General features: G+C 36.4%; 1 protein-coding gene across 3 annotated transcripts in view; it reads left to right on the forward strand.

Annotated features, from left to right (window-relative positions):
- AMPdeam (AMP deaminase) overlaps positions 1 to 17,210 on the forward strand; it is a 172,507-nt gene that overhangs the window by 12,062 nt on the left and 143,235 nt on the right. The window contains exon 1 of one of the 3 annotated variants that reach the window (XM_083137696.1): positions 16,658 to 16,860. The exons of the other annotated variants lie outside the window; for them this stretch is intronic. Coding sequence (XP_082993822.1) covers positions 16,740 to 16,860 — 121 coding nt within the window. The 5' untranslated portion in view covers positions 16,658 to 16,739. Of the gene's footprint in view, positions 1 to 16,657; positions 16,861 to 17,210 lie in introns of those variants that run through there. 3 annotated transcript variants of the gene reach the window in all.

Below are 17,210 nucleotides of genomic sequence, written 5' to 3' on the forward strand. Positions count from 1 at the left end.
TATTGCTTGTTCGTATCAATTCTACTGCAAGAGCATTAAAACACACTCGTAGCCAAAAATAGAATGTACAGTTGGATGCACAATTATTGCTTGGTAAATTGTCCATGACTATCTTCATTATTTGTTCTCTTGCACCCTACGTCTTTTAACGACTAGACTTTTTTTATATATATATATATATATATACATATGTAGAGGTTGTCCGCAGCTTGCTTCATATTTTGTTTGAATTTCTGAAGCTCTCATTGGGTAAAACAAAAAAATAAAAATTGTGATGGACAAAGGCGTATTTAAGGGGAGAGTCCTTTTTTTTTTGTCATTCAATAAATATTCACTTCCTAATATCCTTGCCAGGGCAGTTGTTTTTATACAAATTTTTGTGATCTTGAATATACTCAAGCTAGACAATGAATACGTGCTGTTGTCTATATTCTTATACCGTCCTTTTACCTAGTAATGCAATAATATCAATACAGTATTAATTAATTTACATACCTTATTAATATTTAACTTAATATCATTATAATTTAATTTTGTTAATTTAAACATTTATATTATTATTTCTGAGACATTGGTTCTGAGCCCCTCTGAAATATATTTCTAGATGCCTGGTTATGGACAATTTACTTGGAAATACTTATGCATCCCACGTTACACTACACCCCACAGCAAAAGTAATACGCGAATTGTCCATCACCATTTTCATTAAGTCTGATTTCCACAATATGATCATGAAATCAAGACGTCAGTAAGCAAATGACACTCTCTGCTTAGCATCAACATAATTCCATTCCTTAAACCAGCACAGGATGTAGAATGAAATGAATGAAACTAGCCTGTTATTTTTGCCGTTGGTTGTACAGTGATATGCATAAGTATGACGAGGCAAATTGTCCATCACTACTTTCATTCACACTTCTCGTACGTACATCTTAGGCGTTTTTAAAGAATTTAATTGTACCGATGCCAATGCAGAGGATGTATATATAGACATGTCGATCAGCAAAGGATTAACAATGAGCGTTGTAGAAGAGAAATGGTATCATGCCTTTCAGTTCTTAAAGTGAGAGTAGTAACTCGAACCCTTCTTTACAATCGATTTCTATTAAATGTCAAACACAATTTATGATAAATTATCGCAATTGATTCAGAAACATACTACTTTGTCTCACAATAACAACCTATTTTTTATCTGTATTTTACCTTTGCCAAACAATTATTGGAATGGAGTCAGATAAATTTTTGCTGCAAATAGGATTGTTTTCACGTGGATGTGAACGGCCATGATTAAAAATAACACTTTTCTTTCAACATAACGTGTAAATTAATTTTTAGTGAAGTATACATCGTCTTCAAAGACTATGTGAATTGTCAACTATAGATAGTATCCAGTACTATAGCCATAGTAGACTAATAAATTCTCTTTGTATATAAATAATTTTCCTGTAATTTTCACTAGGATTTTTTATCGGGGAGAGGGGCTGGAATCAGTGGCGTGCCCAGGATTTTCGAAAGGAGGGGGTTAAGTATACATTTTTTAGTAGTCAGCCCTTATTCTGCCATCTTTTCCTGCATTTGATGGTTTTTTTTTTAGGAATAGGGGCCAAAGGGGGAGTATATAGAAGTTGTTCAAAGTCAAAAATAGTAATAGTGGGTTATTTAAGGGAAATTGCATTTACAGCTTTCATTTTTCCCGAGTTCTTTACTGTTTGCATTTGGATTTTTTTATTTCCTCAAATTTCTCGATGGCTGTAGCCCCATCGGTTCTTCCTGCGTACGCCAGTGGCTCAAAATATATGACATGATTTATTTCAAATTTCTCCCAGACATCAGCAACAAAACAGGGCCTCAGGTTTACATAAAAAATTGCCTTAGCGTTCTTACATTGCTTCAACATCAACCACGTTGGTTATCATTGAATTTACGATACCTGTTGTATATTTGTTCAAAAATAAATTACAAGCTTTTATTAACGCTTTTATACCTAATTCGCAAGGCCACAACAAAACACGATATTGCAAAAAAATGTAGGACATTCTGAAAGACCGCCGTTAAATGCGCAGCGGGTTAAGTTCGTTTAAAAATAAATTTTGGCAAGCAGAGGAGGTTTTTCTAGCCAGACCAATTTGGTAACACGTGTGTCCAATTCAAAACGCAGTTGGGTACTACTTATATCCAATGTCAAGATTTCCAAGGAATGCATCTTCAAGTATATAGGAAATTGAAATTGTCTTATTGCATAAAAGTCAAATATGAATTTGGGAAATAATGCAGAGAAGAATAATAAAGCCGTATTATATGCAGTAAAACAAAATGCATACTGAGAAAGGGGTTGGAAGGTTCAACCCTTCCGAAACTTCTTAGAAATAGTAGCAGTGAAATAAACATGAAAACTTAGCTTTCCTTTCCATTTCTTTTTTCCCCCCGTAAAACAGTGTGTTCCCAAAGTCATGCAACCCCAAATTTTGATCGCTTATAACATAAGACCTTGGTATTTACATAATGTATGATATATTTACGCCTGTTTTTCTGTATTGGAAAGTCTCATCCGATATTTGTCAATATTTTACATTATCAGTGTACTCCATGCAGTGCATTCTATAAGTTAGTCAATGGTGAAAGTCAGTGTTAATTTTTCTCGATTGCATTTATTGATTGATTGATTTAGTTTATTTTACTTTGCGTTTCTGCTACTTTTGGCTAATTGCTAAGATTAGAATAAATGGTGATAAGTAGAAGTGACAATCGCAAACATATACGGACAGCACACAAGTTACATGGGTTCAGACGCCAGAGCCTTGTTAGTCTGCAAAATGGTCCAGGGTGTACTACGTGGAAGTGCGGTTGACATTTAGGTGTTTTCTGAAAGGGTCAATCCTTACACCCCATTGTTTTTCTAGAGTGCCACTTTTAGGTGAGAAATATGTAAGAAACTATCGAAGGGTCATAATGAGACGTCTGAGGACTGATGCCATGTTGATCTGTAATTTGTGACCAGTATGGGAAATGCGCAACATTCGATGGGTTTGAGGCTGGTGATTGTATGGTTAAGTAGAAAAGTGCCATTGTAGGGACATATCACCTTAACAAGTCGAAATTTTGACAACAGAGCTGCCAGAGTTATGAAGCATTTGAAGTATTGAAGTAAAAACTGTACCAATAACAATGTGACTTGAAAAATCCACTAGATCTTTCACATTCAGTGAAACTAATTTTGGCCCTCAATGATAGACGCACAGATAAGAGTATTATAATATACATATCTGTGATACAAGCCTTAATTACTAAAGTTAATTGAGTCTACACTGTTTTTCATTTATCCATAGTTCACTTTGCAGGGGTTTATAATATCATATCACTCCTGTTATTGGTATTTAATCCACTGCAATTACCAAAGGGACTGAAGTTTTGCAAATTTTCGGTAACTTACTGTATGCCTAACTGAATTTTAATCATATATGTAGTGTGATTGACTCACAGTCTTACCACCGAAGATCGCGGCCTCGAACCCTAGCTGGTTCCTTTGTGAGTGTCCCTTTAGTTTCTATTCATCATTGCTCCACATCGTGGTAGAAGAACGCTACAAAATAAGAAAAGAATATAAATAAAAAGAACCACACGACTATTCACTAGAATGACGTACGAATCAGCAGCAAGGGCAAATTTTGTTCAACAATTAGTAGGTTTTTATCTAGAAATGTGAAACTATTTAGTGTTCGATCACATTCACCAAGAATCTCGATCAGGATGGATTTACAGGGGTGTTAAAACATTAAATGATGGTCTTTGGAAGCTACTCCCTCTGTCCCATAATTATTGTCCGGTACACCTTTGTTTGTTGTCTCATAATAATTGCCCGATATTCAAACTGTGACATTGGTGTATACAGAAGAAGAACATGAAACAAGGGAATGAGTCATACAACTTTATTACTCAAGGATCAGTACGAATTGTGCTTTCCATCTGCCTCTTCGTCTGTCATTTCCGTACTACCATTTTGGCATACCGGACTATAATTATGGGACAGAGGGAGTATCTACCAAATTGTCTAATTTGAAAAACATTCTTCACCTAATTTTCCTGTACAGGCGGATATCATATCTGATAAGGACGGATAAGATTGGATAGGGACAAATGGAAGGCTTGTGTTGCTGCAGCCATAAACCTTCGATCTTAAGAAGGCTAGAGAGTTAGTTAAGGGACTTCCAAATTCTTTAACAAGCAGCAAATTAGGAATCTCTTCCGACTTCCTTGCTAGAAGTAAAAAAAAACTCTTGGCCACAGAATCCTTAATTACGATATGAGAATACAGAATTCATTAGCGGAACCAAGTCTAGTTCCTGTCTACCTTCTATAAATAAAGACTGTTTCTGTATACCTCTTTGCCCCAATTAAATCTAATTGAAGACCAGCAGACGGAGAAATTTGGCAGAGAAAAAGCTGTCTCCAATAACCTTGCATAAGCTTTATTAACCCGCGTCTGCATTTAATCCGCGAGGATATTCAAACAATGGGTTAATAAGCCTCTGTTCTGATGCCAAGTCAGAGACAGATAAATGAACGTAATCTCTGATGCTTCTTAGAAGTGAAAGACAGTATATCTTTCTGTGGTCCAATTGCGTTATGGCGCATTGCCCAGCATTATAACCACAAAATAGAAAACTGACGGTATCTGGGTAATTCTACTTTTATTTCTGACGAGATATATATACCTGGCCGGGGGGAGGGGGGAAGGGGGATTGCTCTCCGAGGCCCGCAATTTTTTTATCACTAAAATTCACGGGACCATTTCGTTATTCACAGCATTTTTTTTATATAAGCGCATTTGTATAATAATTAGAAAAGGATCATAATAAAAGAACAATAACCAATTTTTACACTAGTGACACACATTTTTTATAATTCATGAAATCTAAAAAAAATATTAATTTTGCATCAATGCTTTTTTGTTTACATAGGTTATACTATAGTTATATAGTAATTATAAATTTATAATATTTACAAAAATCGTTATCATTAATAAAAAAACAAGAATCAGTTGTTCACTGTAACTTGTATGAATGTCATGTCAGAATACACATCCCGTGGAACTGGAGCTTCAATTAAATGTGGGATCCGAACCTCTATGTGCCTCCACTGTTATCGAACCCGGAACCCCTTGATTAAAAGGCGACGATGTTACCACTGCACCATTGGGGATGCCCTCAGTGGAATATGGATTTAATAAATGTTGCACTTGTTCACGTCTACGGGGAAAAATTCACGAAGAATTCATGCAGAATTCTCGGAGCCAATTATTCACGCATAATTCCCGGAATTCAAGGAATTCCCGGTGAGTAGCCACCCTGGATATGCACGGGAAACTTTACCTTTACCTACTATACAACATACGGTAGCTGCACACATTTTTAAATCTGCTTCAATACAGTTTGTTCACAGTTGTGTTTTCCCATTATGTTTGTGAATGTTTCAATTTTAAATATCTCCTGTGTGTATTAACCATGCCAAAATTATAAGGCTGACATATTTAATTGTCTTGACTGATTTCATCCAAATGGAATACTGTACCCATCCTCCAAAATATCTGGTTGCTATGAAACTAACAGTTCCCATGGATAAAACATTAGTGGCCCCCCTTTTGGATCGCAACATACATATGCGCTATATTTTTAAAATAAATTATTTGTCAAGCCATAGCTTAAGAAATGCCCTAAAAAGCTACAACCAAATATACATTTATAAGAAAAATGCCCTAAAATAAGTATATTTTCTTAATGTCCAAAAATGTAGTTTAGGCAGATATTTAAAACTGGCATCAGAATTTGGAGCTACCTCAGAATATGAAAAATCAATTTTTCATCCACCATCTTGAAATGCTTTCAACAATGCAAAATAAAATCATTCCCTGGGTGTATCTATTTGCGACATGAATTTCAGCTTACAAACTCTAAAATTGCTAAAGATATCGTGGTCTCAAAATTGGTGACACTTCCGAAACCACACACTATATTTACAGGTTTTTTTTTATTAAAAACTTCAAACTCAAGTAATGTCCTAACGTAGCTGAGACTTGGTTTTCTTAATCAACGAAAATTTAACCTCGAATATTTGCATAACTTAAAGCTCTGGCAAGGCATGTAAATCAGTCTGTCGTCCACCATCTTTAAACATGATGACAATTTTTTCTCAAATAGAATATGACACCAATCCTTTAAGTTATCTTGTAACTCTAAAAATTCCAACTCAAAAATTTTACATTTATGGCAAAATTTGTTTGTGATTTTAACATCACTCCTCTCCTAAACTATGAAATATAATTTTAAAAGTTTTACTGCATAATTGCGGACAGACTGAACAATGACTGAGTTTAGTTCCTTATACTCTGAAAATGAATTGTAGACAATTTTGGGGAAAAGGAGAGCATGGTATAGAGCGTGCGTGCAACATGAGGAAAATCAGTTTTTCATTCACAATCTTGAAACACATTGTTCAATTTCACTCCCATGTCACATTGCAGTCTGTCAAGTTTTCTAGCTGCAGAAACATGTTATCATGGTCACAAAATAGATGACTTGTCTTTCTTTGCCCATCCACCCCACCCATGCTCCTCCTAAATCGTGCATTATGTTTCGAAAATTTTATTGTGAATTTACAGTGCAAGTAATGTCACAATGCCCCTGAAAGTTTTATGCACAAAGCTCGAAATTGTAGTATGTAAAAAGCTTTGAAAATGGTCAAAATATGAAAGTATATGTATGCATTGTATTTACTGGAGTACCCCACATCCCCTATATTTAAGATAAAAAGAAATCGTGGTAGATTATGAGAGTGCTTGACTTCTTGGGCATAGAGCTCCTAACCACAAATAACATTTATGCTACATGGGCAAGCAACTCATTACGTTCAATCAATGCACTGAACTGGAGGGAGGGGTCACTGTCTCAGTGGAAGGCATTGGAAAGATAACAGAACATTTGCACACATACTGAATTTTGAGAAATGAAATGGATCATTTGAAAAGTGTTTGGTTTAATTATACCACAATTAACTTTATTCTACTTTCACGACATTTCAATAACATGTACTCAATTCTTCTTTGTAATGTTTTATTCATGGAAAAAATTATTGTAAAAGTTGATCGTCACAGGTGAGACTATGTGGCTTTCGCAATACGGAAGTGACTAATATCTAAAGTGCTACCACATTTCAAAATTATAAGCATTTTTCTTTCAAATGTTTTATCTAAATATTTCAGACCCTCTTGATTTTTGTTTCTTGGATATATGTTCGTATTATTTCTGTTAAACGTCTATTTGAGAAAAATATCCTGAAAAAAACCCACTGTGACTTGTACCACATTAATTATTTTGAGTATTATAAGCTTAGCTAAGCTTTTACAAGTTTTCTCACAATGTTGACAATTCTAGAACCTTACAATTATTTAAAGCAATAATTTACATTATTTTCGGGAAAAAAAACCCGCGTGGGGAACACTGGGCTGGGCCCACCCGGGCCAACCCTGCCTTGAGCACGCCACTACCTCGTAATATTTATGCAACCTTGTGTACAACGAACCGAAAAGGTAGTAGATAATTTATTTACCTTCTTAGAGTTATATTGGAACTACATCATTAGAATAAAATATTCTCCTAAAATACTCATATTAACCCTTAAATTTCATCCTTTACAAATGTATAAAGCAACCAACAATTTTACATTTCTGTAACAATTTTTACACACTGACCCATCTGTGCATTTATCTAGAGAGATCGATCACCATTGTTCGTGTTGCATTTCTTGCCCGATTGCTTATTGCAAGTATTTTTTTTTTTTCTTTCTTTTCGATTTCGAAATTTGCATAGCATGCATATGACGTAACTAAACGTTGTGAATAGACGGCCTTGATCTACATTACATACCTTCAGTAAATAACCCATCAACCGTCATAAATAGACGACGTTATGTCTAGCGGCTGTAGTTCGGAAGGCAGCTGATAGATGGCAGTCATGTCTTAACGTGTGCTGTCCAATGTACTCTTTATCGTCCAATGAAGTTTTAATTTCTTCGAACACCAACACCAATGATCAATCATGCTCATTAATGGCGTGAGCAGAGGCGGCGATGGAGTCATTTTTTCTATTGACCCACTTTCGTAAAAAAGAAATGCAAGGGTAAAATTAACACTTAGAAATAGGGAGCCAGAGCTCAGTTAAATTATTGAGAATGCTGCCATGTAGCGCTACAAAACGAACAGTGTGACATTTTGATTCAGTGGGCTAGGCAGTGGTAAATTATGGTTGAGGGTATAAAATGTTAAGGATTATAAGAGTTTCACAAATGCGTATTCCCTCTCCCTCTCCTTTTTTACTCCAGACTATCCTCTTTTACCTTCCTCGTTTTTCTTTTGTTTCTCTTGTGTTCCTCTTTACCCTTGTACAGTGGGATCCAGAAGTATTACGGTGCAAATTGTCCATCACCATGTTCGTGCACTTTATTTGACCCAATAAGAGCTTTAAGAATTAAACGAAAACTCAAAACAAGCTGTTGACAACTTCTGCACCAGCATACATAAAAATCGATCGCATAAAAACACACAGGATGTACGTAAGAGAAAAATTAATGAAAACAGTCATGGTCAATTTGCACGCTAATACTCATGGATCCCAATGTACATCTTATCTCTTTCTACTTCTCTGTCTGTCTCTCTCTTTCTCTCGCCTCCTTAATCATTTTTTATTGGATTTTCTTATTCGTTTTCTATTTCTCTATCATTTCTCCTTTTTTACCTCTCTCTCTCTTGATGTAGGTTCTCTAGTTCTGTCATAAATATTTCTGGTTCTATTTAGCCTCCCCGATGGCGCAGTGGTAACGTCGTCGCCTTGTAATCAAAAGGTCTCGGGTTCGATTCCCGGTGGAGGCACTTAGTGGTTCGCATTCCATTCTAAACTGTAGATCCGATCCCGGTTAGCCTTACTGTGCATAAAATGCTCCAAACAGTGTAAACTTTCATAATATAGCAAGAAATCTATTTTTGAAAAATAAAAGTAGTGGTCTTGTAGAAAAACTCACTATAATACTTTATGTAAATAAGTCAGAGTTAAAAGTCTTAATAATTCTTGATCCATACAATAGTATTGTATATTTGGTAACGTTACGAAATGTTTGTTAGAAAACTTTAGATGAGCTGAACCCTTAAAATACTATTATTTGTATTTGTAAATTTACCTCAAATAACATTTTTAAGAGGAATTGAATTTATGTACAACCCAATTTGATTTCTGAAAGTAGAAGTAATTGAAATTCTATTAAATTGATTAATAAATTGATTACATTAAATTAAATTAAAAGAAGGGGAGAACGCGAGCAAAGCAGTACACACTGATGCAAACAGCTGGTCACTGCAGTCCCTTTTGTCCGTCCACGCAACCCCGTTTCCTCGCAAAATTTCATTTTTCGAGCCCCTCTTGGGCAGAGACTTACTTTCGTTCGTTTGCTCCTTAGATTCCCCGGTTGTACTTGGTTGTAATGGTCTTGAGCGTGAAAACCCCACTGCAGATTGGAAAAGTGTCGATGTACGAGTATAAAAAGAAGTTTATTTTATGAAGGCTCTTTCCCAGATGAACAACGTGAAGTTCTCTCTCAATTTAAATTGTTACACTGAGAGTTTTGGACTCTCTTAGTTCCTTCCATGCACTAGTCTTCCAAATTGAGATATCTTGAGTCAGGTTCTGTGTTAAAATTGACAAGGTATACATCCTTATGCAGTTTGAAGAGTACGTACTTTGTAGTCTGATGGGCATGTGCTGTTTTCTCACATGTGAAGCTTCACTAAATGAATCCTTTGTACCAAACAAGAAGGAATTTTGGTTTGCTCCAGAGTTTATATCTAAGACTCCTCCAGTAAGAACACCGCCATGCATTTTAAGGCAGTCATTTCATGGTGGAGCCTCACGACATGAATACTCTCTTATCGTCTTCATATACTTGTGGCTAGCCGGGAACCACTGAACGCAGTTCGATATTTTGAATACATATTATGTACGGTACGTATATTCAATATCAATATGCAAAAGTTGGAACTGTAGTGTTTTCAGAAGATTTGCGGTTTTTAGAGTAACTTCAAACCCATGTCACACCATTACGACTTATTTAGTCATTAAGAAACAAAAACAGCAGTGCTGTTACATCACGGGAATGGGTTGAAGTTTGGGTATCCACTCATTGCTATCAACTCATCTAGTTCATAACATGTCAGCAACAGGTGGTTTCTTTACTTGCAAGTTCTTAATTCATCAGATCTTGAAGGCTGAAAGGTACTCAGCTTAAGTAACTCACTCACTTTCTAGCATTTCTAAACCCGAAGGTTTATGGCTGCAGCAACACAAGCCTTCCATCTGTCCATATCCTGGGCAAAATCAATCCAATCTTTTCCATCCGGACTGATTTCCTTCAGGTTCATCTCAACATTATCCCTCCATCTTCGTCTGGGTCTTCCTATAGGTCTCTTACCATCAGGTTTCCCAACAAGAATCCTGTAAACTCTTCTTTCCTCTCCAATTCGTGTCACGTGAACTGCCCACCTACGTCTTCTTGATTTAATTATTCTAATAATACGTATCTGCACATGAATACAAATTATACAATTCTAAATTATGTTACCATCTCCACTCACCTGTCTCCTCATCCCTTTTAGGTCCAAATATTTTTCTAAAGATTTTATGTTCAAATACTCTTCATTTATGTTCCTCTTTTAATGCAATGAACCAAGTTTCGCATTCATACAATACTACAGGCAAAATTACTGCTTTTTCTTGTTTGTTTGTTAATTTTAACTTTGTTTCATAGATATTATGTGAGACGATAAGAGTTTATGAAGAGGAATGTGTTTTGCGCTTAAGGCCATCTGGAAATGTGTAGTTATTGGAAAATATCCCAATCGTTTTTAATCGTTTTGACATGGTTAGAATGGGTTATTGTGATCCACTTTTGTCAATATGAGGGTGTTAGAATAAGAAAATGTCTGTATCATGAAAGAACCTCCAGCACTTATGACCATAGGGTTGGTATATTTGTAAGTGCCTTTGTTGTCAACCCAGCTCTGCTGATTTCTGATGGAGAAGTACAGAGCGACAGAGGTCCTTGGATATGTCAATGGCTGACAAATTGTCAGTGACAATGTATGTAAGTATTTGCTGGTGATAACTAGAGAGAAACCATAAAATACGCGCCAATTAAACAGTGAACTGGACGTTCCAAGTGTTGAATGGAAAATCTTGCCTCCATTACATTATGCGAATGTGAAGGATACAATTTTGATTTTTCTCCCATTCATATTTTCAGAAATCAAATTGGGTTATATATATCTTGTATTTATCTTAAAAATGTTATTTGAGGTTAATTTATAAATACAAAGAAAATAGTATTTTAAGGGTTTAGTTCGTCTAAAGTCTTCTAACAAACATTTCGTAACGTTACCAAATATACAATACTATTGTATGGATCGAGAATTATTAAGACTTTTAACTCGGAGATATTCACATAAAGTGTTATAGTGAGTTTTTCTACAAGACCACTATTTTTATTTTTCAAAAATAGATTTATTGCTATATTATGAAAGTTTACATTATTTGGTGCATTTCTGAAAAATCCTGAAGTTGACAAGGTGTCACCGTTCCCGAGATATATCAAATCCAATATGGCGGACTCTTTTCAAGATGGCGGCCATCAGCACGCAGATGGCGATTGTCTACTCGACTGAACATATCTTAAGTGGTATAACAATTGATTCTACCTACCAAGTTTCATACTTTTATCGAAAAGTCAATGATTCCGGACTTAACCGCCGGTCTCTGATCAAGACGCACTTTTTTGGTGCTGTCCTCCATTTGGAGACACATTTTATGGCGCATCTTTCAATAAAATATATCAAAACTGATATCGTTTTAAAGCTTATAAATTAGGCTACAACTTTTATTCGAAACAATTTTTTGTCATTTAATTTATTCAAAAGTTACAAGGCAAAAACTTCAGAAAGTACTAGAAAAGAGTCACTTTTTGAAGATTTTTTTTTAAATTACGACAAAATCACTAACATTATCAAAAAATTAAACCTAATCTTTTTTGTAGCCCATCTAATGAGGATTAGGACTAAAAAAAGAATACCTGTCTACGACCATTGGTTACGGAGATATGGGTCAATAACTGAGAATCTGCGAAATTAATGTTTGGGGGGCGTTGAGGGGGGGGGGGAGAAGCATCGCGAGGAGGAGCGGGGACTTTTGGGATTTTGCACTACTAGTAGTGTTCTAACAACTGACCAATATTCAGCTTTTACGGAATTATTCCCGACATTGTCCTTTTTTTTGTCCTTCATTGACTGGCCTATTAAGAGCATCAATGTTAGCAAGCAGTGAAGTGTAGTAGGTGCTCTGCAGATTTGGCAAGAATGCGAGGCCACTATTATTGTTACAGGTTGAGTTTGTCTTGCATTTGTTCTCTGCCAGTGCAGTAGATGGCACTAGTTACCGGAACATATGGTACCTTGTGTTCTGTCACGTTCCAACATTTCATTGATAAAATAAAAGGGTCTGTGTCCATGCCCAGTAGGTTGATCTCGATTTAGGATTTTGAGTCAGCAAATGTTTTAATGCTTTAGGTTCGGTGTGTTATTGTTTGAAACCTAGCCAAGATTACTTCAGGAAGGGTCCTCTTATATGTTGTGGACCGATGTCCCATTTCTGTCTTTACAGTGAAGATAATGGTTCATTTCTTAGTATGCTTTGTACCTCCACTTTCCTGAAATTAGAAGGAGATTAGTAAAAGTATAGAGTAGCAGGAGATATAAAAAATCTATGCTTTTTAATTTGTGTAAATAGGAACAATAACTATAATCGCACTGCAACTATACTTTACACTGAATATACAGTACTGTAGTGTATACAGTACGCGAAGGATGAGCAGACTATTACTCAATTTAAAAATGTAATTTCGTGTCCTCAGCGCTCAACTGGGTTTCTATATTATATAACTGAAGTTTCAAGAATTAAAAGAACATAATTTATCTTCCTTAAACTATTATTTCATCTCAAAGAATCCGACACAAACTCATTTTGCGATTTTTAACACAAGACATTTAAGTCAATCATCTTACATAACAAAAACTAATCGAAATCAACAACAACTTCAAAAATATTGACATTGATACAGCGTTTTTGATCTCAATGGTTCCCTGTTAATTTTATGAACATGTGTACAATAGAAATAAAGTAGGGACTGTTATATGTGAATGTAGAAGACAGTTACAACACACACACGTCTTATTCGATACACATAGCGAGTCTTGAACTTTGCAACAGGTAAATAGTTTTCAGGTGGATAGTCAGGTAACAAAATGTCCCTTTCACATACTCGTAGAGTGAGTTGAGAGGAGTATTTTGAAGTAATGTGGTGGTCTACTGTCGCCTGATAGCTATCTTAATTTCAAACAACTTTTATAGGAAATATTTTTTGTTTGGTCAACGATTTTTGAATAGGCTCCCAAAATGGTCGTAATACATATCACTGCATTTATGTCCCTTTCCTATCTTCAAATTGTAAGCCTTCACACTGTACTAACCCTCGCAATATTTACAAAGCAATGTTGAAAATATGGTTCCTGGGGCAAATCATGTATGCACCGCCTCCCCCTCCCGTGCCGCCCGTTCATCATTGTATGAGTATGAAAAGAGGGTGGGATGTCGGTCCAATTGAGTACGTCAGTACAGAGGGACACGTCATTAATAATATTCATAGTTAATTTGACTTATACCGTTGTACGTGTCATACGTTACGTTGTAAAAACAGTGATTGTAAAGACATCCACAAAGAGACAATCTAAATTTATTCGTATACGATATGTTAGTAGACTTTCTTTATTCTCTATTCATGAAAAAATTAGTAACAATTGTTATTAAACTTAACACCTAAAGTTTACCTTGTGACTTTTAAAACTTGTGTTGATAACGTTTTCCGTGGTTTATTGACTATACTAAGCTCTGTTAAATAAGATTTTTTCTTCCAATTTATTTTTAGGCCTACATTTCATTTGCAGTGAAATAATATTTTTTTTTTTAAAAAAAAATACGTGTCCAATAAAAATAGAATTGCCAATACCGTTAATACCTTTAAGTAACAATTGATTTGTAAATTAATAATGGTTCACGAATAAAATAAAAGGTCGATTTTGTAAGGCCATATTTTAACCAATAGTGAACAGAAATACATGATACATGCAACCATTTGAAAGAGGAATATTTTCAGTTTCACACAGACTTTCAATGCAATCGATGTGTACCCCATGTGTATAATGTCGGCCATCTTGGAGGTGATGTGATCAGCACCACGTTCTGGCAGACTTTACCCTCCCCCCCTACCGGATACTATTTGATTTGAGACTGGGTGGGCCCTGGAGCCGCTTTATGCGGGTACAAGGCCTGGCAAATTCCGACCTTAGATCACCCACCCCGGGTCTCCCGCGTGGCAGTCAGACTAGAATCAAATCAGGCTAGAATTTCACGAGAAATGCAGTGGTGAAGGTTTCGTCAACCTGTCTTTATACTGATCACAACTCTAGCTGGCGGTTGATCTTGATGGTTATTTACGGCGCGTCCTGTCTCCAATCATTCTCGGAGGCGTGTGGTCCGATGGGTGTCAACAAAGTCAATTGCGAAGTAAAAGCTGAAAGCATCACATCGCTCTCCCCAAGCAACGTTGCCAAGCGAAGGCCTACTTCTGTTTGTGCAGGTTGTCTTCATATGGCTGTGTGTCCGCTTGCATTCTAACCTGTGTGGTCCTTCCGGAAACTTCATCATTCAGGACCGCGTGACCATCAACCCCCGCTGATTTCTGGTGCTGACAATACCGTTGCCCGAGAAAACTCTCTCTCTCTCTCTCTCTCTTTACAGTACGTTTGGCAACATATGGTGTACCCAACGCTCATTTGTTTCGTCCCGCGAACAACGTTCGGTACCTTGTGACTCGAAAATGCCCGACCTCATTCGAAGAAAATTCAACTGATCGCTGATTCGCTGTTTACCAGCCGCCAGTTGGAGTTGCATTCAGTATAATCAGATAGGAGTTGACTGCAAGATTGTAACAAATGTATCATCTTCCAGGTGTGAGAAAACAGTGTCATCACACCCACCCCCTTCCCATTGAAAAATTTCAAGTTGAATTCAATATAGCGGCAACCAATATGGAACACACCAATTTGGTTCCCCTAAGGCTAACCTGTTTCTATCATGACCAATTTTACCCAGCCTAACTCCTTTACTTTTTATAGGGGAGTGTTAAGGGACTTTTGAATCACCCTGTAGGCACTTGACTTTGTCAACATGAAATCAAGAATTACACACACACACATACACATTCATTATATATGTGTAATATAATTTTATATATATATAAAATGTGTGTATGTATGAAGGTAAGTATGTAGAGAGGGGCCTTTGGTAATATTTTGCGGGGGGGGGGGGGCAAGATTTGTAGATCCGGCACTTAGTAGATATGTATAAAACCGTGTTTCAAAGTAGTACAGTGTGATGCATAAGTATCACCGAGCAAACTGTCCATCACCATGTTTATTCTTTGTCTTATACAATGATAATTTCAACAATTAAAACAAAATATCACACAAGCTTCGCATAGCTTTTGTACCATCGTACGTGAAGAATACAATCCTTAAAAACCAGTAGGATGCACGAGAAAAATTAATTAAAGTAGTTATGGACAATTTGACGAGCAATACTTATGCATCCCACTGTACGCTCCCATTGTACAATGTCCTGTCGTAGAAGGTCAGGAAGCCCATTATCCGAGAGCAAAGACGCATTGTACGTCAAGTTATTTACGTCTCTGCATCGAAAGTTCGCGAAAGTTACATGTGGAACAAGATTGCGCCGCGTAAATAGACGAATCTTGGCAAGGCTTGCAAGTTCCATAGGTTCCACACGTGTGCGACATTTTCGGAAGCTATAGTCAGAAATGCGACACACCTCTCCTGAACCTTGTTCCCAGTTCTCTGGTGTCACGCCAAGATTTCCGGTCTAATGATTAGATTCCCTTCTCTAATTGACAAGCTTTGGTACAAAGTAAACAAGTGTGATAGGCAAGGTTTTAGGTTGGATGCCAAATGTAAACGTATGGACCACAGATTACACTGTTGTAGAAGTGACATTCCATGCAGATCCTTACTATTCTCGTGTGTTGTCTTCCACCCGCCAGATGGTTCTGCTTGTACTGGAATACAGTAGTCTGTGGTTTATAAGGCATAAAGATACAGTAGTGGTGTTTGCACAAGTCAGTGGGAAAATTGCTTAGTGTCCCATCCTGTAATAGATTATCCGTAGCAGGGCAGGGTTTACAAGTTTCATACCTTGATCCGAGTCAGTCGTAAATTACAATCGAAATGTCAATCTGTGTTTGAACTAATACGTTCATGGGTATTCTTGTTGAGTATCTTGAAAATAATAAAATGTAAGTACTACGAAAACATATTTCTAGTAAACATGCATTCAGAACATGTACAATTTCATAAATATCGTGGCAACAGTGTATGAAGTAATTCGTTACCTTAGCGATTTATTCAGCTGCACTAGTGTATTTTTGTTTTCATCTTTTGTAAGCAAATCCACGCTGCTAGTTGTGAGTGAAGTTATCATCGGATTTTGGACTATTTTACACATCACAGTGCATGGTAGGCTATGACCACCGAACAAGATAAGCTGAAACATGATACGGACTCAGACAGCGACACGTCCTTACTGGAAGTCCAAAAAAAGCGCCAGTCTTCTTCTGATTCCGAGGACACTATTCGAACTGTCGGTAAGGTTCATATAATTGAAATGTATGAATGTAGCAAATAAGATTATCATGTTCTTGTGCAGTAAGGAACAAATTTGAAGAGGTTGAGCACATGTTTTGATTACGGTGCATTTCCCACTTTTCAGATACACGTTCTTTTATGATGGGCCAACTTTCAAGGCCCTAGTTTTGCTTGTGTTATTCCGATATTATCTACACACATTTTTCTACATGAATCTAATTCTGTATGTGTCTGTAAGAATATACTGAACAGATTTGCTTAACAATAAGTATTTTTAAAAAATAAACATAGTGTACTTACGTAATGTGAGTATACTCCGTTTATAAAATCGACGTTTACCCTATTCTTT

The sequence above is a fragment of the Lepisma saccharinum genome, chromosome 16 (assembly GCF_977018435.1).
Source record: "Lepisma saccharinum chromosome 16, izLepSacc3.1, whole genome shotgun sequence".
NCBI classification, from domain to species: domain Eukaryota; kingdom Metazoa; phylum Arthropoda; class Insecta; order Zygentoma; family Lepismatidae; genus Lepisma; species Lepisma saccharinum.